The 24,522-nt window shown below is 41.4% G+C and overlaps 7 protein-coding genes across 7 annotated transcripts; 3 read left to right on the plus strand and 4 right to left on the minus strand.

The window, feature by feature from the left end:
• Positions 1 to 335: 335 nt before the first annotated feature.
• EAF02_011004 (uncharacterized protein) lies at positions 336 to 2,366 on the minus strand (the record flags this gene model as incomplete). Its single annotated transcript, XM_038907052.1, has 3 exons — positions 336 to 1,727; positions 1,781 to 2,150; positions 2,200 to 2,366. 3 exons carry the CDS (start codon positions 2,364 to 2,366, stop codon positions 336 to 338), a joined length of 1,929 nt encoding a protein of 642 aa, XP_038753078.1.
• A 1,059-nt stretch (positions 2,367 to 3,425) lies between these two features.
• Positions 3,426 to 4,221, minus strand: EAF02_011005 (uncharacterized protein; the record flags this gene model as incomplete). Its single annotated transcript, XM_038907053.1, has 4 exons — positions 3,426 to 3,482; positions 3,540 to 3,658; positions 3,721 to 3,849; positions 3,909 to 4,221. 4 exons carry the CDS (start codon positions 4,219 to 4,221, stop codon positions 3,426 to 3,428), a joined length of 618 nt encoding a protein of 205 aa, XP_038753079.1.
• Positions 4,222 to 5,573: 1,352 nt separating this feature from the next.
• Positions 5,574 to 6,151, plus strand: EAF02_011006 (uncharacterized protein; the record flags this gene model as incomplete). Its single annotated transcript, XM_038907054.1, has 2 exons — positions 5,574 to 5,609; positions 5,693 to 6,151. The coding sequence occupies 2 exons, from the start codon at positions 5,574 to 5,576 to the stop codon at positions 6,149 to 6,151; spliced, it is 495 nt and encodes a 164-aa protein (XP_038753080.1).
• A 337-nt stretch (positions 6,152 to 6,488) lies between these two features.
• On the minus strand, positions 6,489 to 7,541 carry EAF02_011007 (uncharacterized protein; the record flags this gene model as incomplete). The annotated part of the gene is made up of 1 exon (XM_038907055.1): positions 6,489 to 7,541. The coding sequence occupies one exon, from the start codon at positions 7,539 to 7,541 to the stop codon at positions 6,489 to 6,491; it is 1,053 nt and encodes a 350-aa protein (XP_038753081.1).
• Positions 7,542 to 7,815: 274 nt separating this feature from the next.
• EAF02_011008 (uncharacterized protein) lies at positions 7,816 to 10,465 on the plus strand. The gene is made up of 4 exons (XM_038907056.1): positions 7,816 to 8,944; positions 9,072 to 9,168; positions 9,218 to 10,299; positions 10,358 to 10,465. Exons 1-3 carry the CDS (start codon positions 8,526 to 8,528, stop codon positions 10,013 to 10,015), a joined length of 1,314 nt encoding a protein of 437 aa, XP_038753082.1. The 5' UTR covers positions 7,816 to 8,525; the 3' UTR covers positions 10,016 to 10,299; positions 10,358 to 10,465.
• A 3,125-nt stretch (positions 10,466 to 13,590) lies between these two features.
• EAF02_011009 (uncharacterized protein) lies at positions 13,591 to 15,385 on the plus strand. The gene is made up of 2 exons (XM_038907057.1): positions 13,591 to 14,358; positions 14,443 to 15,385. The coding sequence occupies exons 1-2, from the start codon at positions 14,236 to 14,238 to the stop codon at positions 14,953 to 14,955; spliced, it is 636 nt and encodes a 211-aa protein (XP_038753083.1). The 5' UTR covers positions 13,591 to 14,235; the 3' UTR covers positions 14,956 to 15,385.
• Positions 15,386 to 21,751: 6,366 nt separating this feature from the next.
• Positions 21,752 to 22,852, minus strand: EAF02_011010 (uncharacterized protein; the record flags this gene model as incomplete). Its single annotated transcript, XM_038907058.1, has 2 exons — positions 21,752 to 22,059; positions 22,108 to 22,852. The coding sequence occupies 2 exons, from the start codon at positions 22,850 to 22,852 to the stop codon at positions 21,752 to 21,754; spliced, it is 1,053 nt and encodes a 350-aa protein (XP_038753084.1).
• Between the last annotated feature and the right edge of the window lie 1,670 nt (positions 22,853 to 24,522).

The following is a 24,522-nucleotide window of genomic DNA, read 5'->3' on the forward strand; positions in this document are numbered from 1 at the left end:
TGGGTAGTAATGATATGAAGCGTGTTCAAAGTCAACCATACAACCTATCTCACATTTACGCACTCCTTAAAATTCAGTGATACGACACACGAGTGCGATAGAACCAAATGTCTTACAATGCATCAATGCATCAATGCATTCATTTCCATTTCCATTTGAACTCCCGCAGTTCCCACAATGCAGTCCAATCGAACCAAGTCTAGAATAGTGATAGTAACATACCCATCGCGTCGATTGCCCAAATCCCAAAAGGCTCCCATACTAATGCTCATACGAATAAAAAGAAAATTCTGACTTGCCAATCCTCCAACTCGTCATACGTGCAGTGCATTAGACTATGAGTAACTCTTTTCTTTGCCCTTGCCATTTCCATTTCTCCTTGTGGTGCCTTCATCATCACTTGCACTTCCAACGCTGTATCTATCTCTATCCATGTCGTCTGTAGGTGACTTCACGTGTAGTTCATCCAATTCACTTTCGTCAAAGTCTGCTGCCTCCACATCCCTCGCCGTTCGTTTGTTGCGGAAATTCTCAAGACCTGCTGCGCCTCTAGGGCCACTTCTCGCGCCCGCCAAAGCCATAGGAGTGTCACCTCCGAAAATTCCAGCGTAACCAGCGCGTTGGCGTCGTTCACGCCAGATGTAATAGCCCCATGCCGAAGCTGCGATAATGACGATCACTAGGACAATCTCACCAGATTTATAGTAGGCGTTCCATTTCGCGGCTTCCAAACGTTCTTCTTCGGCTTGGGTAGCAGCAGTACTATTAGGATGACCGCCAACAGATGTCTCCAGACCCTTCTCGCCGTCGATACGACTATCGGTTGGAGCACCACCAATGCTAGCAATATCTACTTGCATAAATCTGTCAAGCATATCTCGGGTACGTCGTGCATAATCGAAGGGTACCATGTGAGACGAATTGTAGAAGAGGACGTAAGTCAAATTGCGTGCCTCTTGCCAGAAACCCGCTGCCTCGCCCTCGAATTCCCAATCCCGGCGTGGCGCCCATGTTCCGGATCCAAGTTCAAATCCTTTGCCACCGTTCCACTCCATATTGCTGATCATTTCTTCAGTGCCTATGTGGTTGCAAATCAAATCCTCAGCACCGGAAAATAGTATGGTAGGGACTTCTTTGAGAAGGTCTGGTAAAATCTGAATGGAAGGTTTTGAGTGTGTTGCTCTGAAAGCGCTGCCCACAGCACCGTTACACTCAGTCCATCCAGTCCTTTTTTCAGGCGAAATATGGAGAGCTGCAACCACGTCCGTTCGGCGAAGGTAAGGTGTAACATTGACCAAATCGGGAGGCCAGTTCATACCACAACTTGGGTAGGAGTCCTTCAACCTCACATCATACATGTTATAGCATTGCATATTGCCATCTGAGCCCTTGGTTTGAGTGGTCGACAGAATCTCCTGTAAAATCTGTTCGCACTGACCATTGTCGACCCTGTCTCTTCCGCCATTCTCGTTCAATAGCTTGGTGCAAATGGCTTGTTGAGACTCCAATTTCTTTGCCTTTTCACTGTCCTTCTTAACTAGCCCCTTCTCATATGCGAATGGAAGATAGGCCATGTATTGTTCAGCCGGCGAAATCCATCCATTTCCAATTAGCATTCCTTTCATTGGCCACGGATATTTTGTGTCAGGTTTCTTGTTTCGTTCCAGGATAGCTTTAGTAATGTAGGGAATGTGTTGTCCTGCATAAGATTCTCCCGCAATGTATAACTTTGAAGTAGTTAGTGATCTGTATAATAACAATTGAACAGTATTATACTCACATCATCATGCTCATATTCTGGGAAGAGCGCAAACCATTTCTCCAAGAATTGGACGAATTGATCTGCCATCTCGGGCAAATCATGAACGTAGCTGTCCGAGTCCACGAAACTGAATCCTGTTCCTACTGGATTATCTACGAACATAACATTCGCAAATTCATCCCAAGAACCTGGATTGTATTCGAGTTTTGGTCCATTGGATCCATCCTTTACTCTGTAGGGACCAATTTCCATCAAAGCTCCATCTTCAGAACTGCAACCTGGACCCCCATTCAGCCAAATCACGGTGCGCTGTTTGTTCGCAATGTGTCTATTCTGGAAATGCCAAAAGAATATGTTTCCGTGATGGTCAGGGGTGACTTCGATGTGTCTGCAAGCCTCGTGTTAGCTTTATCTCTGATATGGAGAATGTAACTTACCCAGCATGCATCTTGAGTAAGGGTCCAGGCGGAGCGCCCGGCAGCGAATGGACAAAATAATCCCCAGCAGTTTTATCTGCTTGAGCCAGCGAGGGCATCAACGATATGGATAATAGTCCCCATACTGTCAGTAAGGCCGAACTAGTCCTGGAAGTGAGAGACCGCATTGTCAATATTCAGCCCTTGGTGTTTGTTCCAATTCGCAACAGACAGCCCAGAAAAGGGTATCTCAAAACGGTGTTTATAGGAGTCGCGTAGTCGCGAATTACCAATATCCTATCATCCGCCGATGGTATTGAGATGAGAAAGATAAATTTTTGAAGTGTGTCAGAATGTGGACACAGTTGATATTGACCTGCTTTTGGGGGATTCGCGGCTTTGTTGTTTCTTAATACTGATACAGGAATGATTGTTAGGGACACTCTATAACGCTAGATTCCTTTACCCGCTATTGGACCCTAGCGACGTGAAACACTGTGACAGGTGCGGAATGCTCAAGAATAGATTGTGAGTGGAGATGATTACGAAATCTATGCGTATCTTGAGGAAATCTGAAATTGCATTTATCATATTTAAAGAGCTCAAGGTACAGCTATTGTGAAGCAATCTACTTACCATACCATAGTGCAGTATAATTTTTCCGAAAGTTTTCGGTCGTCGCCGACTTTACAAAGAAAATCCTTTAACTATTCACTTATTGTGACCCGTTCTCGGACTCCCCTTGCTCGAATTCATTGTCTTCCAAAAGATCCACCTGTGAATAAGAGTGTTTCGCATATTGATGTACTATGGTCTTAGACTGCTGCGATATGACCTGGACCTTCAGAAGCTAAAGCATTGTAGGCATAAGAAGCTACTTTTGGTCTAGAAGAACCCTTTGAAGCCCAACATTCTCTATACTTTGGTAGAGGGGAAAACTTAATTGCTAATTGTGGCTCAAAGATGCTAATGCCTGTATTTCTATCATTTCTTATGATTATTTACACCCCTATGTTCATTCTCTTGGCGAAACATGTTCGCCTGCTCAATGTTTCCAAAGTCCAAGTGAGCTACGTTCTAGAAATGCAGAACGACATTTGATGGGTGTAGTCTTATATTGGCCTTTGGACTTCTGATGTTCACTTGGAGCTATGAAAATAGGGCGGTGGCATATCATAACACTTTGCTACCCTGTGCAAATGTTGTTTATACCTAGATATCTCACGGAATTTCCATTATATAATCTCCTAAAACATGTCACCAAATCCCTTTTCCGTATCTTTCTTAATAAGTTCAACCATTCCCTATGTACTTGATTAAATCGACACGTAGGTAAGCGATGTCAGGAATTGTGAGCTTACCTCTGGCATGATGGGTTTTCCCTCGGCGTCCTTCACGTAACGAAAAGGCATTTCTGTACTTTCATTCTTGTTGACCCGAAGTTCTGGGTAGTCAACGTAAGGAATCTTGTCCAACGGAACTACAAAAAAGTCAGCATATAGCTTCTGAGTGATGGGAGGCATGCCGAATCAGCTGACTGACTTTTATCTTGAGTAACCATTCTTGTACAACGAACTGCAGTATCAGTTGTCAATTGGATGGGGCCAAGCCGACGGCCTTCGAAGCCTTTCTTTCGCAGTTCAGAAGTTCGATCTCTGGGTGGATCATCTCCTAGAGCACAACATATTAGCAACTACTTTATGTAGATAAGGCAACTGCGGTGTACCAACCTAAGATTCCGCCAAAAAGGAAAACGTCAAACAGGTCGCCATCTTCTGGACTCAATTCCTTAGTGGCTGCTGGATCAAGCAAACACACACGAGACTTGTTTTCGACATATAAAGTTTCGACACTCCGGCCGTCTGCAGTGAAACCCGGCACGGCCTTTAAGACCTCGGGTATGTTCAAGGTGGGAGGAATTGACGACAGGCAAAATTTTGCACCCGCCTGATTGGACTCTTTGGCTATGGTGATATATTCCAGCTCAGACCACGGTCCAAGTTCGTCATCGAGGTGCTCGACGATGTAGGTTTTTTGGGTCATCTTTAGATAGGTAGATATCTTAGCTGGATACTGATGTAGATTTCAAGATTGATTAACAGGAGAGACCAATAGGAAATAGTGCAAGGGTTAAAAGCAGAGCAATGAATCGGAAATAATCCCCAGTCGATGGTGGCTCAGGTGAAATAAGTTCTGGTTTGTTGCGGGGTAGAGAGTCCCAAGGGATGGCTAAATGATCGATGATCGTATGTGGTTATTGGACTCTGACTCGTGGTAACAGGAGACTACCCCTTGTGCGAGGAGCTGTTTTCAAACTTTGGAAAAAAGATAAAAGATGCAAAGATGTGCGGGGATCTGAATGAAATTGATCTCGTGATTGTCTGTTGCGAACTTTGAAAGCCAATCGAACTAACCTGTTCCTTGAGTCCTCAGGTTGATCTTTGCGCATCTACTCCGTAAATATACGGCAGTAGAAAGAGGATGTATATGTGGCTTACAAGGGGCAAAGGGAAGAAAGGATACAAGGTTAGAAAGATATATATCCCTTGGTCGTTCTGTGCCAGTTTGATAAGGGGGAGACGGAAAGACAACCACTCAACGGAGAGAGAGAGAGAGATATGTACATATATATATGTATTTATACGTACATTGATTAGAATGATATATTGATACCCTCGATAGCGTCTTGCCTAATTCACTTCCCGACTTCTTCGATTTCTTCGACTTGTTCTTCGACTTGTTCTTCGACTTGTTCCTCTTCTTCTTTCTGATCTTCGCTCTTGATCTTGATCTTGTTCAGCTGTTCAATCAGATTTTTTCTCTCTCTCACGCAAAAAGGTCTGGATTTCGAAATTCTGCAATTGAGCCAAGCCAAGCGAGCGAAAAAGTGTACCCCACCATACCCATACCTTTAACCTTTAACACACCCATTAACGCTATCGGTCATTCTGAGCTGTTCATAATACCCTTTTCCCCTCCAAGGAATATTCTCTTGTGCAACTCAATCCCGAACAAAAATCATAAGATCTTTATATTTCTCACTCCAAATCGTTACTCACATCCCTTGAAATACAATCTTTCAAATCTGTCTCTCTTTCCATTCGATTCACCACTCCCTCTTGAATCCACTCATTGACTGCAAATCTACACCCAATCGCTCGCACTACGGTTGTACCTTCGGTGGTTATTTGAAGAGTACAGTAGTAGTAGGTAGTATATCTTTCGAGCGACAAAGAAGAGAGACAGGTAAACAACCATTTGATTGCAAAATAATCTCGACCTCGGATACGGAAATAGAAACCAATACGATCTAATTCTTGAAAATCCATTAAATCCACCCATATTCTCCCAATCCAAATTCAAAAGAAACTCCCGAATTTCATTTCATCGTCAAGATGAACCCTTTGCAAAAGAACAAGGTCGATATTGCAGTAAGTAGTAACCATTCAATTTCCCTCTGCACTCCGCTCGAATTTATCATGCCATTCAATTTATTGACTCTCCGACCCCGCAGTCCCTCTCCCCGGATGAGCAACGACTCTTCCGCCTCTATGGCAAACTCCCCAGCAAAGCCGATCATTTAGCCAAACAACTCAAGGAACGTAAATACTTCGATTCTGGCGACTATGCACTCTCCAAAGCCGGCAAGGCCTCTTCCGTCGACACGGGTAGCGTTGGATCCGAACATCCTCTCCCAGAAAACATCCCCCATCTCTCATCTCCCAGCGTTGGCAATGCCGCACAAGGTGGTTCTGGCAATACAAATGTAGGACCTGGCTCTGCACATCATGGTAGCATTGCGGGATTGGGATTGGGTCAGCAGAGTGGAAGTCCAGTGAAAGAGAGCAGCTATTTACATCGCGAGACAAGCATTGATGAGGCAGATAAGAAGAATGATGCAAACACACAGCAAGCAGGAGATGGCAGTGTCAGTCCACCAGTTGTCAAGGGAGGTATTCCAATCAATGGTTAAGGGTATTTTTGTGGGAGAATTTACTACGTGTGCGTGCGCACGGGTTTCGGCGTTTTGGGCTATTCATTGATATGATGATGATCTTGATGGTTTAAGGGGATGGAGCATTCTCTGTATATTTTCGTTTTTTATGCCAGGTATGATAGTCGAGCTATATGCCAATACGAAACGATGGATTTAAAGGCTGTCAATACATGAAGTCATTTTCTTTGAGATTCGGATGTGTATGAACTCATTTCATTGCCTGGGTTCTATATTTCTTGAACCTATCTAACCTTTTGGCTTTTGATACCGAACAACGCCTCATAATATAATGCTTTCATGACTTTCGTGAATATCACAAATCAACAGCTGTTGCTGCCATCTTACTTGCTCCATCGAAAGTCTTGTTTCCTCCAATGAATCCCGCTGCATGAACGAAAACTCCTCCTGGGATACCAGTAATTTGAGATAATTCCTCGTCTCTGAAACCTCTCCATGCCTCAGGCAATGGCTTTCTGCTTTGGAAAGAGTCTTTGGTGACTGGTACACATTGGATTCTCCATTTCGCATCAGGTCGTGGGCTTTCAGGGTAGAGCACGTAGAGTACTTTGTTCTCGCTGTTCTCTTGATCTTCGAGTGTGTAGAGATGATCCTTCCATGGAACAGACTGACCATCAAATACCAATATTCTTCCCTTCGAATCGTATTGTAGGCGTTTGACATATGCTTGTTGGACAATTGATCGTGCTGGTAACCATGATTTTGTATAGTAGTCCAAATCTCTGGAGAATTCTTCGCCCATTCTAGTGCTGGCTACCAAAAATTTCTCATCTTCTGCCTTTTGAGCCTCGACGGGATCAGATGGAGTGGGGTCATTCCAGTTTGGGTTCAATCTGGATACCATAGCACCTAATGAGAATCCTCCATCGCTAAACTTCTTCTCTAAGCCTGCGGCGGAAATGGCTTTTGGGTCGTAGACGGAAATACCGTTATCGTGAGCATCAAGTGCTTCAATAAAGCTTTCGTAGATCTTTCTCCAGATGACAGCAACTTCCTCCGCATCTTCGGCGACACCTAGATGTTGTGCAATAATCGCCTTGCCATAGTGCATGTACACTAACCCCGCAGAAGAGAGTTTGGTAGGACGATTTGGGAATGTAGTATCGAAAGTACGTTGATGGTGATCATATCTCTTGGTCTCGTCGTTATATTCACCTCCCACATCGACTACGGTATGGCAAGTCTCTAAAAGTTTAGGATCCCGAGTTCGAATAAGCTCTGAAGATTGATAAGTTGGGAGAAGGCGAAGCATATAAACAGCTAAGGCTTCATCTGCGTGAAAATGGCCATTGTGAGTACCGATGGTAACGGGAGAGGTCTTGAGTCTTTTTGCTGCAGTTTCGGCCATTTTGATTGTGTTTCTAAACATATAAAATCGATAGCTCGTAGTAAAATGATGATTTATGTTTGTGATTGGAAAAGTCAATAGAAGGAGGGGTCAAATTTTGGGTCCAAGTTTCTCCAAGCATTGAACTCCTCCAAAATGGCCAGACTAATCTACAAAAATGATAATAAAAGCGGTAACAGCTGGCAATTCCCCACTTAAACATTAGCTTTTTCACACGTGCGTTGTCATCCCATCCTCTCATAATTTACCCACGATCTTCATTTCCCAAAATTTACCTTGCTGGTACAAATATTCCCAAATAAACTGGAATATCTGTCATTATTTCTCTACCAAAATCTAATCGTTCATCTTCTGTGACAAGGACTTGCCCGTCAAATTCTACAAAACGCTCCTCTTGCTATCATATTCCCAACTTGTCAAGTTGCCAAATTTCCTGCAGGATTCTATCGAGAAAACCAGGCACAATCCGACCAAATTCTGTTATCGGAGGATCCCCGTCATTGTACGCACGCGACAAGAACAATCATTGGATTAAGACCCAAGTAGAGCTACCAATCAAGGCGACCATCGTCTCCCTTTCTATCAAAGTCCATTTTCCTGGGAAATTGTCTAGAACTTAATCATCTTCATTACCGACTCCGTTCTCCTTCGGTACTTCCGTTTACTATAGAACTCGCATACGCATAAATTGCCATATCATTCTGCGACAAGCAACAACAGCTAAGAGGGAAATCTGGGAAGGGAATTTCACATATTGGCCATAAGACGTCATCAGAGTGACCTTGGAGTTTTTTTAGGTTCAGTACCTTTCTCGAAACATTGATTTCCTTGTTTGGCAGAAGCTAGGATTTCAAAAATCACATATCTTCAAACGGGCGTGTTCAACGCGACTTTTACAGCCTACCAGGGCAAAGATCTTTCGAAACTTCTATTATCTTTAAAGCTGGGCGCGCTGTCAAGCACGCGCCGGCGTCGTTCTCGCCGATGTGGTTATTCCGAGCTCTTTCCTCTGCGACTTTCCTCTTGTCGATAATTCTCTCCATACCTATAGCCTTCGATGTTGGAGGTCGAGAATGCGGGTTGGCATTCTCTCTCGCCCTTTTCGAGTTCTACTTATTCTATTCGACGTTAAAATTAACGACGCCTGATAATTCGAGGATACGATGGACATTAATACAACTTATTGGGTGGTCGCAGTGGATAATACTGCCAGGGCTCTTAATATGGAGCATGAATCGATTTGCAGTAGATGCAGATAGTGATGGAGGCTGGGTTACTAGGACCTTTGATGGCAAGCGTGCGAAAGATAAGGAATTAAAAGAATGGGTTTTTGGCTATGGAGGTCTTCTTGAAATGTTGACAGTTGGAACATGGGATAAAGTGCTACGATATTCAACGCCGTTGTAAGTAGAAGGCTACTCTTTGCGTAGTGTTTTCCTCGACTCCAAAGAAACTATCTTGCCAGTTGAAGATCCACTCTATACTAGAGGAACACTCTAGATTCTTTTTACAAAACTAACCATATGACAGATTTCAAATGGCAGAAGGGTTTTGCTCTCTTTTGGTCATCCAAGCAGCGGGTCAAATCACAAGATACCTTGTAAATCGCAGAAGTGATTCATGGATGGTACGTTTCGAATTCTCAATTGAGTGCTTAAGCTTACCAAAACGTTTAGATTGGGCTACTTGTGCTATCAGCCTCAATTATTTCAAGTGCTGTTTATTTCTTACTCCGTATCACGGGGTTTCCGCAGATCAGCAACGTTGATGCTACACTTATAGGCATTACTATGACTTGCGCAGTCTTTTTGTGTGCATGGGGTATCGGAAGTGGTAGAGGCAATCCAGTGGAGAGCTCCCTACTTTTCGCTTATTGCACACTTTGCATATATCAAATATTCACCGACTACCTTCCATCGGCGACGGATGAGATTCCCCAAGCACCCGTTCAACCCGATTTTCCACCATTTCCTCCTATCATCATGGCTTCTTACTCCACTCTTCTGAGTGTTTTATCAACAATGCCATCTTTCGTCCATTCAAGCTTCTACTTTCTATACGCAGCCTTCCAGACAATCACTCCCTCGATCATTATATCGCTTGCATTTCGAGTTTTTGTATTCTATGCAGCCACCCGGATTATACCAGCGATACGAGAGTCTGGAGTTGGAGCTCTGTCTCAGGATTTGGGTCTTGATGAGAGCGAAGGAGAGGGTAAAATCTTAGGACTACTAAGCTGGTTTAGTCCCTCAATTTTGATAGCTGTTTACACTAGCTTATTGATGCAACATTTCTCTTCTGTCACTTCTGAGGGAAATATGGGTGAATGGTGGATGATGCAAGGTGGTAATACTGGTGGTAATATATGGCGTTGGATTAATGTTTCAGCAACCATGGCGCTTTATGCCCTGGAGCTATATTTAGCAAAGGAGGATATGGATGGATCCCTCACTGGGCATTGGAAGATTGATTGAAGAATTATTGAAGAAGGCAATGAGATATCATATTTCATGTGTCGGGGCTGGATACCTCGGTCATTTATGAGACGACGCGATGGCGTGAAGGCCAACAGCAAGATGTAAAAGACATCTAAAAATGGCGGAGACGGCAAAAGACTAACCCCCGGGTCTATCGAGGAATGGCTCGAAACAAGCGTCTGGATGTGGAGAGGGGAATATAATTGTGATGCGAATTTAGCATAGCGTGGCGTTTACAGTGGGCAGATCTACTATTGTGGGGCAGTTAAATATAAAGTGAAGTGAGTGGAAGCTTACGCAAGAAGCCTTGGGTGGTGTCACTGATGCATTGGGAGTCAGGACCTGGAGCGGGAGCGAGCACAAGAGCATAACTTGTTACTTGGGGATACCCTCTTCAACGCCAAAAGATATCTTATCACCATGTCCGTTTTACGGATCAGAATAATACAATAACAAAATACTTTAGAATCTTGTTTTCTATGCCTTTGATGTTTTTGAGGGGAGTTCATATGTTATTTTTGATTGTTGCGTTTGAATGTTGTTGTTATTTTTTTTCGTTTTTTTCGGTTTTTGTTTTTCTTCTTCCCCGCCATGATATTGATTTTTGATATTGACATGTTCCAGAAACATTTAAAAAAAAAGTCTGTCTGTCTTTTCCTGTCTGATATGGTCCCACTTGATTAATTGAGATTTAAGATTGCTATTTAATATTGCGTGTAGATCACATGTCTAAGATACCGAGGTGGGTAGGTGGTATCAATAGGTAGGCTTGAGGTAGGTAGGTAGGTAGGTAGGTAGGTAGGTATCGATAGCATGAATAGAAAGGGGAATGCTGAGGTGCTGAGGTGCTAAGGGAAATTGGTAGGTGTGGGTGGTATGGGTGGTATGGGTGGTATTGGTGGTATTGGTGTGGGTGAGGGTGAAGATGAGGGTGAAGATGAGGGTGAAGATGAGGGTGAAGATGAGGGTGAAGATGAGGGTGAAGATGAGGGTGAAGATGAGGGTGAAGATGAGGGTGAAGATGAGGGTGAAGGAAGGTTGGTAGGGAAGGTTAGTGAGTGAGTGAGTAATATGGGATTTTGAAGGAATGGGTATGAATGAATGAATGAAATGGGTATGAATGAAAGAAATGGATAATAGAGTTTCTGGAAATTTATTTGGAGTGGGTTTGAGGAAATTGAGATGGGAGATGGGAGATGGGAGATGGGAGATGGGAGATGGGAGATGCATGTATCCGTTAAGTTGTGTGGTGCTGAGCTAGGGGATAGGATAGGTAGGCGTTGATTGTGTGTGTGTGTGTGTGTGTTAGATATTGGGAGTGTAGCGGGGTGGAGGGGAGGGGAGGGGGGAGGGGGGAGAGGGAGAGAGGGAGAGAGGATGAGAGAGGATTGTGTTTGGATTAGATTAGATTAGAAGAGAACTGGAAATAGAATTAGGGTTGTTGAGTTAGGGTTGTTTAATTAGGTCATTAGTTCGTTAGGTCGTTAGTGTATGGGGTCAGACAGAATCCTGGATACTGGATACTCGCTTTGTTTCTGCGTAGTTTGTAAGTTTGTAAGTTTGTAAGATAAAGTCTTGAGGTTCAGGGGGGTGAGTGAGTTGTGCTGGGTTGTATTTTGTGAGGCTGGGCTGGTGTGTGAGAGATTGAGTTTTCGGCTTTGGATTTTCGGCATTGGGTTTTGGGTTTGAGTTCGGGGAATTGAATGGAATGGAAGTTTTGGAATTGGAGGAGACGGTTGGGTTGGCTGCATTGGCTTGGAGGGGCTTGGGGGACTTGGGTGGTATTGTGATTTGAAGTATGTAGTATGGTATGGTATGGTATGGTATGGTTGGTATTGAGTGGATGGATGAATGAGATAAGGCTGGTGGGAAAGTATAAGTTAGGTATACGTAGCTTGGTGGGTGGAAGGTGGAAGGTGGAGGGGAATTGAGGATTTGGTTTAAGCTGGGTGGCTTGGGGGAGGGAGGAGAGAGTTTATGCTTTGATTCATGTATCTATGGTACTTTGTTGTATTGTGTTGTGTTGTGCTGTGTTGTGTGTAACTCGGGGCCAATAAATGTGATATACGAATGAAGTATCTGGGTTCTGGTGAAACTTACAGAGGATGGTGTGGAAATGGATTTTTACCTACCTACCTACCCAATTTTTTCGAGGCGATACAATTACCTATTAGGTACAGTATAGTATAGTTCTACACGGTGACAACTTTCGTTTCGTTTCGTTTCGTTTCAATTTTTCTTTTCTTTCTTTTTGTTTGATACGTGGTATGTACACATACATGTATTCTGACTGACACCAAAACGGTACATACATACATACCTACATACAATACTCGAACAAGCACCAAGTAAGCAAGGCAAGCACCCTTTCAAGTATCAAGCACAGCTCTCCCTTCCCGGGACCAAAGGATTACATTTCCCCGGACTTTGAAATTCCAGACCAACCAATCCAAACCCCCTATCTCTCCAATTGGATTTCCAATCATGTCGATTCACAAGTCACCAGGGATCAACAAGATTTACATACTTCGTACACTATGATCTACGCCGTTTCTCCACCTGCCCCCTTTTTGTTGATCGTTGATGTGTACAATACACTGTGTGAGCACTGAATACTCTCCCGGCGGTGATGGATGTGATAGCATAGCATAATCGCTCGCAGGGGAGATGACTCTCGAGTTCTCAACAAAATTCCTCGGTGGATTATCCATTTATAAATAAATATCTAGGTTTATGGTATGGATTTGTGGTTTGGTGTCCACGGTGTCTTGGGAGCGGTATAGAGATGCTAATGGTTTCTATCCACTTTTTTATTGGGTGATCTTTCTCCACCGATTCTTGCTGTTTTGAGGGATGGCTTGATGTTTATACTGGGGCTAGCCATGTCACTTTGATGGACACGGACGGTGGATAGGTTATTGAGGGATGTGGTTTGGAAGGTTTGGAAGGTTGGAAGGTTAGATGTTTGGATTGAACTGTCTTGGGATTGTGGGAAACCTTGAGGAGGGAAGCTCGAGGGTTAGTTGGGTAATTACATAGTCGTTAGTTTTCTTGAGCTTTACTTGGTCTTGGGACGGAGTAAAGCTTTATCCATGCATGGCAGAATGGATGGTTGAAACTTGTGACTGGCGACTTGCGACTTGCAGTTTGTACTCCATATATATAACTTTGTCACCATCGGGGAAACAATGGGATGTAACCTTCTGGTGCTTTGCCTTGCGAGGTTGATATGTTTTGACGGGGGTGAGAGGGTATATCGAATCAAATATACTTCCGTAGTGTGTCGTCTGTATGTAGTGCGTATGTAGTGCGTATGTAGTCTGTAGGTAGTCTGTAGGTAGTCTGTATGAGTCTGTATGTAGTCAGGACATAGTCAGAACATAGTCTTGCACATCAATTAAAGTTGGACACTGGTAATGGTTAAATGAGAATCCACGTGTGACTGAGATTGGAAGTTGATTCAGCTTATCGTAGATTCGTATTGCAACTTATGTCGTACCGGACCGGTACCGGGCTCCGAACCTTGAATGGGGGGAAGAGGAAGAGGAAGAGGAAGAGGAAGGGGAAGGGCAAGGTGGGTTTGATAACTAAGCTCAACAGTTTTGATATGATATGATTATGATTTTGATTGTGATATCCATGATAGGAAGTATTCGTCTCAAGTACCGCCGTGGAATGAAAGCTGTCGGTATGTAGGTTAGGTAAGGTTAAAATGTATGGACTATGGAAAAGTATAAAGGACAAAGACGGTGAAGGTATCTCATGACTCTTTTTCTCTTTCTCTTCTTATTCTTCCTCTTACTCTTACTCAATATATCTTTCTCAATTGGAATCTGATATCTTGGCTTTATATTGTCTATCCACCTACTTATACTTATTTCCTCTGATATTCACTCTCGAGTCATTGTACTCCCTCTCTCGTATTCCAATCCTATAAGCATCTGCATCTTCATCTGCATCTTTCACCAGATTCTCTCATTGGTTATACCTACCTACCTACATATAAATCCACGTTCCAGCGAACAAACGCTCTCAAGATTCCTCGTGTAACCACACTCTGATCATCTTATCTGCCGATACTCCGCATTTCTCCATCGATATACATACGACGGGACTTTCAGCTCTTTTATATCTTCCCTTCACACTATCAAAAACTCAATTCATCAAATTATAATCGTCAATTTATCTTATCTCTCACCTCACCCCATCTCATCAATATGTCTCGAGTTACTCCTCCCGTTACAAAATTCACACTTGTGTTGAAGAAATGTATGAGTACTACTTCGACTGTCGCAAGTCCTAGTGCACAATTGAAAACTAAGAGTGCTATCAAAACTGATGTATGTATATCCATCCCAATTTCTTCTTCAATAAATAAAACCAAAGTAAACCCCCCAAAACTAACCATTCATCTCAACAATTAGCTCATCTCCAACCTCTCCCATGAACGTACAATCACCACCACCCATCGCCCATCTCCCCCCTCTATCAAAACCATCCGTCTCATGCAAGGATTCCGCACCAGCGCCGCTCGTCCCGTCGCTTCCCCTTCCACCCTCGACTATCTCGTTCTTCCTCGTCTTCCCGTTGAAGAACCTCTCAATGCATTTACTGTCCGAGTCCCCATTCTCCCAGATAACTACTATGCCTCTCAACCGATTAAGGAATCAATCGATACCGCGATTCCTAAACAGGAAGTTCATATCGTGAGTGCACAGCCGGAAGAGGTGGTTGCAAAGGTTAATGTGTTAACGGAGATGGTGGGTAACGAGGCGGAGAGTGCGGTGGATTTGGGACAGTGGGTTGAGGGAGTAAGAAAGAGAGGAGAGGAGATGAGAGAGAGATTTGTAGGAAGAGATAGCGAACAGAGTGTTTTGAGGGAATTGTGGATGAGTCTCCGCGAGGATGTGTGGGGTGAGAAGAAAGTCGCCGTTTAGGTTTCTGTGTAGGAGATGCTGGGGAGTTTTGATTTGATGGAGCGATGGATTGATTGATTGATAGATGGGTATAGATGGAAGGGGGGGACTCGCTCGCTACGCTTAGCTAGAGCTAGAGATCCTTGATGACGTTATGATTTTTCTTTTCCTTTCTGCTCTCGAGTTACGTAGGTAGTTCGTGACTTGATTTGGTTTTGGGGTGTCTATCTTTTACTTTCTTGCTTGCTTGCTTGCTTTGAGTTGTCTTTGTCATTGTCATTGTCTTTTGCTGAAGGTGAAGGATGGGGCATTTGGAGGATCTCGTGGTTGGGGATTCCATGTTACTTAGTTTTTTTATTAATTGAATGTTAAGACACCTTTTTACCTACTTGTTTATTGATTTACTATCATTTTGTTATCTTTTTTTATGATATCTTTTTATGGCAGTGAAGTAGTGACTTATGTGGTGAGTTATGATCTTGATCGTAATGATAATGATGATAATAATAATGATGATATATAATGTGGATTTTCTTTAATATCTACTCAGTATATATATATTATTATTATAATCTATAGATCTTTAATTAGCTCTTTAGCTATCCCCTAAGGTGCCAGCTACGGCCGGGTTCGCTTATAATGCTTTATCAGCCAATCAAAGTATTGTAATCTGAGAGTTCTTGAAATTGTAAATTGTGTTTATTTTGATAATGAAATATAATAGGATTTAAGAACTCCACCAAATTTATTTTAAAATAAAATAGATAAATTTATAATTCAATTTCTAATTGTTATTATATTATTAAATTTTATTCTTAAATTCTAATTGAACAAGTTTTTACATTTGATATAATCTATGAAGTTATTAATGTTCTTACTTGTATACAGGCTATATTTCCCGGCCGTGATTGGTACCTTAGGGGATAGTAGACTGTTGATTGGATATATATTTTGTTTTACTATATATTGTATTATATCTAGATTTTGAAAGTTAGTAGTGGATTGATAATCTGGGAATGGAATCTGGGAATGAGTGGGTAGGTGGGAGGGGAGGAAGGGGAGGAGTTGGAGGAGTATAAGGGGGGAGTGGGGGATGGAATAGGTATAAGGGGGGGAGTAGGGGATGAATAGGATGGGATGGGATGGGATAGGATATATAATATCTAATATATAGTATTAAGAATAAATATTACTTATATATAAGAAAATAAAAATAGATTATATTATATTATATTATATTAATAAAATCTTTAGAATATAATTCATTAAGATTTGAGATTGAAAGAATAGTTAGAGAGGAGTAGGATAAGATTTGAATATTTATATATGTATGTATATATGTATGTATATATATAGTTGAGAAGACGAGGGACTAATAGGAGGAATATAGGTAGAGGTGTATAGTTGGAGAAGAGAAAGAAAGGGAGGAAGGAAGGAATATATAATTAGATGTTTTCATTATTTATATGAATGGAATTATAGTTATATTAGATTAGCTGGCTTAGTTAATAAATTACTAATTTGTATATAATAAGTAATAAGTAATAAGTAATTAGATTTCCAGAGATAGATTTCTTAGGAATCATTTTTATAATCGATTTGTAGCGTGGCGTGGCGTGCGAGTATCTATATAGGTAGGTAGGTATCTAGTAGATAGGTAGTAATCTTCTTTCTCGAGATTGGGTAGTAATGGGGTAGTATGGGATAATAGGGGATGAAATAGTAGATGGGATAATAGGGAAAGGAAAGGAGAAGCAAAGGAAATTCTAGGTCGCTTGAGAGATGGTAGTTAAATTAGATGAGGAGGGTTCTTGGGGTAGGAATATAGGGGATGCGCATATGATGTGATGTGATGTGATAATTTTCTGACTGGGCTTTTTGTGGTGTGCTCTATGTTAAGGTTACTTATGTATTAGAGGATAGAGGGGGGGAGTTTTTTATATATAGCTGGAGGTACATGGTTTGAATTATTCGCTTATTCGACGTTTGGAGTTTGGAGTTCGTTATTGGAAGTACGATGGAGGGATGAATGGATGAATGAATTATATAGCGCTAAGATGGGATTATTCATAGGATCTAAAATGTATCATCGTTTGGTTGTATAGGTATCTGAAGAGAAGTAGTATTGATTGGATGAGATGGGATGAGATGGGATGGGTTGGGAGAATGATACTATTCATGGATCTACTTGAACTTACTTTGTCAGGGGCAGATAGATGAATATGGAGATACAAATGAGTGGCATATGTAATGTTTTGTATGGAAAAACTTGAGTTCTTGGAGATTTGTAGTATGGGATATGAGATATATAAATATATAAGTATATAAGTATATAAGTATATAAGTATATAAATATATAAGTATATAAATATATAAGTAATATTTCCTAGAAATCGGAACTTTAAGCTCTGATGTAAGGGGAATGAAATAATATTGTAGAGGGGGAAGGGGAGAGAGAGAGAGAGTATATTATCACAATATCACAAATTTAAAATGATCTCTTTGCTTCTTCTTACCTAGGTATCGTCTACATATCAGGAGTGAGGAGTGAGTAGAACCTTAGTAAATACATTTTCAGAGTATTCAAAATATCAAATGGAAAGAAAAAAGCAGAGGTATTATTAACTACCTATAAGCTAGTAACTTTCAGTACAATCTTATAGTCTCACGTACGTATCAATTTATAATATGAGATTCCCTCCCCTCCCACAACAGGATAATCAGCCTATCATATCGAATTTGAGATTTTTTTTCTTTCTATATTTTGTTGCGGGGGTGTGAAAGTAGTAGATTGTAAATATTTGGTGCGTGGGAGAAGGTGGATGGATGGATGGATGGATGGATGGGGTTTGGAGGATTTGTTAGATGGTGTGGTATGTTTTAGTATGATATAAGACAATATAAGACGATATATTGAATCGCTCTCTCATCTGAGCAGTAAAAGTGAAAGGTCAGTTAGTATACACAGAGGAGGAGGAAATGTTATATCCTTAGAGAAGCGAGGAAAAGCTAAATATCTTTACTGCGAAATTGTGTTTTTGGATAAGTACCTATTTATATATACATACATCTCGAGTTGGAAAATGATGTATAGATATTCAATACATATCACTAAAAGAGGAATGAACATATAGGTATCGAGCATATCTCGAAAATGTATATCTTTCCACCAAACGCTTGATTTCCTATAACTCATTTCTCCAGACTTTCTTTCGACTCAAAATTATATTTATATTTATACTCTCAACAGATTCTATCAGTCAAATAAATAATACTAATACTAATCATATCATATCATATCATATCATTTTCTAGAAACTATCCGTGGCACATCTAATCATACCTAGGTAATTCCAGAGACTCGAGATAGATATATGAGTTCTACACATCCAACAAAAGTCTTTCTAGATCTCTAGACTTACACTCACTCCTATTAAATAGCACCGATTAATTCAGAAAGTGACGGAAATTAGGAATTAAATTGAAAATAACAGTTTTCTATCCCATACCCATCTTAGATATGCGTGTCCAGCCACTCGAGATAAATGGATGTATATAAATTCTCTGTGCAAAAGAGGATCTTTCCTCGTTAATTTAGGATGAGCTTTCTCTTTCTCTTCCGCTCTCTATATTAAGTTAAGCTATCTCATCAAAAGATGTGAATCTCCGAAAATCGAGAAGCTGGGAGTTTCCTACCTAATGTGGTTTGTGAAAAATGTATGTATCACTATAGAATGAAAGAGGGATCTTCGATGTCGGTATGGTTAATGGAGATTCTAGATATAACAATGCATATTGGAATTATAGGATCCAGGTGTTGATCTTTACACGTTAGGATGGTTAGTTGGTTCATGAGCTGTTGAACTTATGTCTATATATGGAGATGTGAAGCTGTTGTACTGTGTTTTGTGAGGTTGTTTGTCACTCGAAGCACTGTGTACAGGATTGTTGTTTTGACTTCTTATGGGTAATGAAGAGAAGAGAGGAGAGAGATGGATATTGTATATCTAGAGTGGGATAAGAAGAGGAGGGTAAGGGAAATAGGTATCGATAGATGGATTATGAGTTGGATAATTACAGATATTTGTGTGTCTTATATTTGTTTAATTGTGACTCTAAATGTGCGGAAAGCTGAGAATTATAGACTTATGAGTATTGAGTATTGACCCTGAAATATACCATTGTAGTATTTCCATTTTGGCAACAAAAATGAAAGAAAGATATTGGAGGCTTGGGTTTGGTGAACGTGGATGCAAATTCCTAATGATGTAGGCATCTAATAACGCAAACCACGGAGCAAAGCTTCCTATTGTGTATATGGAAACGGGCATGAGATGACATTTGCAGTCTGCAATAGAATTTGAACTCACATTACCATCTCATGATAACAACTTCCTCCTTTGAAGACGCTATATCCACGAAGAAAATACGAACAGTGTGATAAGCTTCCGAGTTTGAAAGCGGAAGAAACCCACAAGTCTTGGAGTTTATCTGTAGAAATACCAGTATGGATTTAAATCTTGATAGGATATTGCGCCATCACAAACTTTCCTGTTGCATATCCGAAGAGGGGTAAAAGAGAGGGGGTTTGAAGAAAATTCTCGAGACTCATCTGCCTAGTTTCGTGTCGATCGGGATGAACTGTCATGTATAGATTGCCAAGCAAGACTTTTACAAACGGTCGCAAGAACTATCTTGTCGTGTCTTTTCTCCTATAGTTGCTATATGCGTCTCTCTTGACTTTTTCAAGCTCATGCTTATAACTTTATTTGACGTCTGAACGTTATTCCTCATGGAATGAGGAACTGAGAAGGTCTAGACCCTCGAAGAACCTTGATGGGTTATGGTAATCATTTTATCACACATTTAATGACTGGATCGTGAGAGAGCTTTCAACCCGAAAAGAGCATATGATATGATGATATTTAAACTTTAAAACTTCCTGAAACCGGCTCTCTGACTGACTGGCATTATTGAGAACGTATCATGCTTGACTCTGCAAAACCAGATAGTAGCACGATATCACTGGAATGTTGATGCGAAAGAGTATAAATCTATCTATAAAGCCTCTTCCGTCCATATCTCAGGTAGTTTGAATATACTTTTCGGATCGTTAAAACATCCCGCCCAGTCTTGTAGAAATCGGGGCTGCAGAGACTTAAGTAGTGTTGACCAAGGAGAAGATAGCATGACATGCGTATTGCCAATGTGACAGATCACTAAATACTGTATACTAAGCATTACGGGAGAGGATCACCACTCGACTCCTCATTGCCAAGAAGATTGTAGATACACAAGCCTTCCACTTAATCTCCCCAAGAGAAGTAGAACCTCTTAAATAGTCACTCTCCTTCAAGAAAAAGGTGTTGAACAGCCAGAGATCTTCATGAGTTATTGACTGAATGGAGTGGGTCAACATTTTTCAGATGAAGCTCACGGAATATACCAGCACAGAAAGAAAGAAACGTTGCACATCTACAAGAGGGGTACTCCGGCCTTTCGGTTCTAGACATATTCGCTTCCCCTCAAGCACCAGGATCATCCCCTAAACCCTTCACCACTCACCTATCAACATTATACAAATATCTTCTTATCTTTCTGTTGCATAACTACTGAGGGGTAAACCCCCTCGGTGGAAAATTGTTGAACACTAGTCCCACCACCAAACGAATAACAGACAAAAAATAAGAAGTTCGGGACCATAAAAGAAAGATAACGGAATATCCGAACTAAATACCAAGTTATTCCATCCATCCAGACTCTAATTGTTCCCCCTGCACTAAGCTGTGCCTTATTTGAGTCCGTCACTGGTCGTAATAATCGAACATCGGTAGTCTATACCGTTATCCATCACAAAAATCACATCGTGTAAAGCTTGACGTACAAGTGAGAAAGTATATCGATCATCTTTCAAGAAAACCAGCCCTCTTCCCCGATGTAAAAGAGGGGGATAGATGACTTGAGGGGTCAAGCGGGGAAGTGGAACACTACAAACCCCACTCCTCTCGTTGGCCGAGCTCGCAAGTTATGGAGATTATCCGAACTACTCATGTTAAGCCTGCTAAGCGTACTAAGTACGCCGAGATAAGTTCATATATAGCGGTGTGTAGATCTATTGACAGAATAATGTGAGATGTGACTGCGATGTCATGTTACGTGATGAGATATGATATGATGTGTTGGTGTTGGTTGATAAGGAATGATGATCGATATACTAATGAAGTGGGGAAAGTGAGGAGATCTGATCGCGCGATCCGAATTTTCATGAGGGAAGGAGATTGAAGGGGTATAAAAAGGTCTGCAAAGAAAGACCAATATCTTTTTGTTAAGTTCAAAGCACTGCCATTGACCTGCAAAGTACAGGCTGGGAAGTTGATTGATCACTCTTCCTCACTAAACATGACCTCGTCTGAACTAAAAGCACACTGAGACTGTCAGCAGCTGGAAAGGAATCTGTTACAAGAGGAAAGATAAGGTTTCACAAGTATTGTGCATGAACATGATCAGGTATTCTCAAGTACCGGTATGCAGTTAATCTATCTTATTCGTATGATGTGACTTGGATCTTCATAGATGATCCGTCTGTCGTTGAGCCTTTCCTATGTTGCATGGCCTTCAGCAACAAATCAGATACCTTGGTCCATATATATGATACCATAACATACCAATCCATTCCCTTCCATACCGCATCAAAACACGAATGCTATTATGCCCCACAATGTGTATATCATTCTATGCATGACTCCGAGTCCAATACCCAACTCCACCCGTAATGATACGACGCCAAAACCCAGTTCCTCGAATGAAGTAAAAGTGTCTATAATTGAACATCATTGTTGAGAAGTCGAACCTCCTCGCCTGGTTTGAAAGCAGGCATACCGATGTAAGGACAGCCATCACAACGGAATGCATCACCTAAGCTGCAGTTTCCACAAGATCCAACTTTACCTTGGACTGTAAAATCTACTTCAGCTAGATCATCTGCGTCAAGCTTGAGGGCTTGGAGTTGTCTATCGGCTGTGGCTCGTTTGTCTGCATCTTCCTTTGCAATCTTCTCGGCAAGGCCACATGTGCAATCCTTACATGCGCGACGACGCTTTCCAGCTCTTGGTGCACACTCAGGAGCTGTATGGTATTAGTAACACTTCGAAATAGGATACATCAATTACTTACGAATAGCAAGAGGTTTCTTCATATCCTCTTCAGTGAGAAGAGTATCTTCATCAATTAATTCATCGTCATCGTCCTCCGCATCAAAATCATCACTGAAATCAATGAAGCCAACTCCCTTTGGCGCATCAGTCTTTGGTACGTCCTTCTCTGGCACATCATCTGTCATGTCTACACTTTTTCTCTTGCCATGTAGTGGTACTGCAGTTGTTGAAACTGCAGGGCCAGCGCTTGAAACAGCTGCACTCTTGCTATTGTCCTTTCTGCGAAGTCGTAGAGGAACCGCAATACTCGCGCTATAATCGGGTTTGAGCATTACCCCTCCTTCTGCTACCAAGCCAGACAAAATAGCTTCTTGATATTCTGCGCCATCGATTTCTTGTCCAAAGGTACCATCCTGTGCCTGCAACTTTGCACCTGCCTTCAAAGCTTGTGTAATTTTTCCAAATACATCTCTTGTTAACAGTCCTTTAGATTCGACTCGTGTACCATCGGCATCGGTGAGAATGAGGACTAAATCGTAGGTTGATTCTGGGAGTGTGACTAATCCTGCAGAGAGACGATCCAGCATCTGCAAATCGGTAACAGTTCTATCATAGGTAGCAAGAACATTTCTTAGTTTTTCTTCATGGCTAGCGATAGAGGGAGGAGCAAGGAGTAGTGTGCGAGGATTGAATGAAGTCGTCTTGAAGTTTGTGGTTATCGGACTGAAATCGGAGGAATTGTCAATAGTGACAGAGGGGGCCATGGCGGGGTCGTTGGTGGCGATTAAACGCTCCCTTTATTTTTGTAGTAAATTTGTTGGGTATTGCTAATTGTTGTGCCAAGTCTGGCAACAAAATAAAAGATCAAAGAAAACGATAGGAACTGGATAAAAAGGGAATATCAGGATAGAATTTTCACAGTATCTTTCTTATGTACTGGTGCTTGGGTAAATATTATTTCTTATCAGGTTTGTCAAAGGGTTTCGGAGATGTCAATTCTTGATAATTCTTGAAATTTAATTATTAAGCAATCTTTCGGACCACTAGTAATTGAGAGAAAGGGAAATTCTTCTCTGGTTATTGAAATTGACGAATCGTTATTGGCTGATGATTAAAAATTGCTGCAAAGGGTATTTTAAATCCACCAGAACAGGATATCATTGGTCGGTGATTATTCATCGGCCGCGTATCATGTCATTGGTCAGCTCATATTTGACTAATTGCCGCACCACCGCAATGGGCCGCTAGCATTTCCCTGCCGCTTCCCTACCGAGCCTGCTTCTCATTAGCTTGATATTCCCCGCATTTACTAGGGTGAATTCCCATCGAATGATTTCTTTGGTACGTACCACTCAAATGACATGTTTTGAGTGAAAGCTCACCAAAGAGAGAAGAGAAGGGAAGAGAAAGTAAAGAAATGGAAAACTTCCAAGGGTAATGAGTAAAACAAAGAAACTTGTACATCATTGAATCCATTGGATGGACGGTGTTTTACAGGATCAAATTAGGAGCAAACATACATTCATTGTAACAGGTAATGACTATTCAGTTCAATTCAATTCTATGAAGAGAACCTTGGCAGTAGAGGAGTACTGGTACATACCTACTACTAGGTAGATAGCTTTATGGTCATTGGCAGTGAACAAAGAGAACCATCATCGAGTGATGGTTTGAATGAGCTGTTCGTGAGTACCTAGTAGGTATGAGTACACGTTAACAGATGGTATGGGTTATGAACATACGAATATTCTATGATTATGACGCAAAGGAAGCGTGATTTGACATGACTTGATACGACTTGAGCCTATCAAATGGCCAGATAATCATGTAGAAGTGGTCTCAAACATACCGATGATACCATACCCACATACCTCCGTCGTAGAATACACCGTGGAATCCGTTGAAATGTTCTTGTCACTCGTTAATATGTGGAACTTGTAAGACTTGTTACATCAAAATCCAACTAATGAAGAGGCTCAGACTTCTAGAGGGTACCAGAATACCCAAAAAGTAGGTCGCGTGATAGTTCAATGGAATTGAGAAAGGGATGATCTAACCGAATATTGCATTGTGAACCTTTAACCTCTCTTGGTACACTCACCCAAACCTCAACCTCTTAAAGAATCATCAATTCATCTTCCTCCTATTCACAACACAACACTTTCAGAAATCCATTGACTTTCTCAACTCTTCAATCAATCTTCATCAAGTAACCTTCTCTACCTTTCGAACACCATCAATCTATCTTACCTTGTACCTTTTCAAACACTCCCTGCAATCATTCAACAGTAAGTTTGGCCTGGCGTCGCTTTATCTATACCCCGCCTTAATGTGTAGTACTATCACACTTGTCCCTCCAACCAAACTATCGACTTTCTTGACGAACCTTTCTCTTTATATGATAAAATCATTGTACTCATATGAACATGTGCTA

The sequence above is a fragment of the Botrytis sinoallii genome (genome assembly GCF_014898435.1).
Source record: "Botrytis sinoallii strain Bc 23 chromosome Unknown BSIN_029, whole genome shotgun sequence".
NCBI classification, from domain to species: Eukaryota; Fungi; Ascomycota; class Leotiomycetes; order Helotiales; family Sclerotiniaceae; genus Botrytis; species Botrytis sinoallii.

Bases quoted from the DNA above. Each gene is read 5' to 3' on its own strand.
- EAF02_011008 (XM_038907056.1), top strand. From the start codon at position 8,526: ATGTGGTTATTCCGAGCTCTTTCCTCTGCGACTTTCCTCTTGTCGATA. The intron at 8,945-9,071 runs GTAAGTAGAAGG...ACCATATGACAG, and splicing joins CTACGATATTCAACGCCGTT to ATTTCAAATGGCAGAAGGGT. The intron at 9,169-9,217 runs GTACGTTTCGAA...CAAAACGTTTAG, and splicing joins GCAGAAGTGATTCATGGATG to ATTGGGCTACTTGTGCTATC.
- EAF02_011009 (XM_038907057.1), top strand. From the start codon at position 14,236: ATGTCTCGAGTTACTCCTCCCGTTACAAAATTCACACTTGTGTTGAAG. The intron at 14,359-14,442 runs GTATGTATATCC...CTCAACAATTAG, and splicing joins AGAGTGCTATCAAAACTGAT to CTCATCTCCAACCTCTCCCA.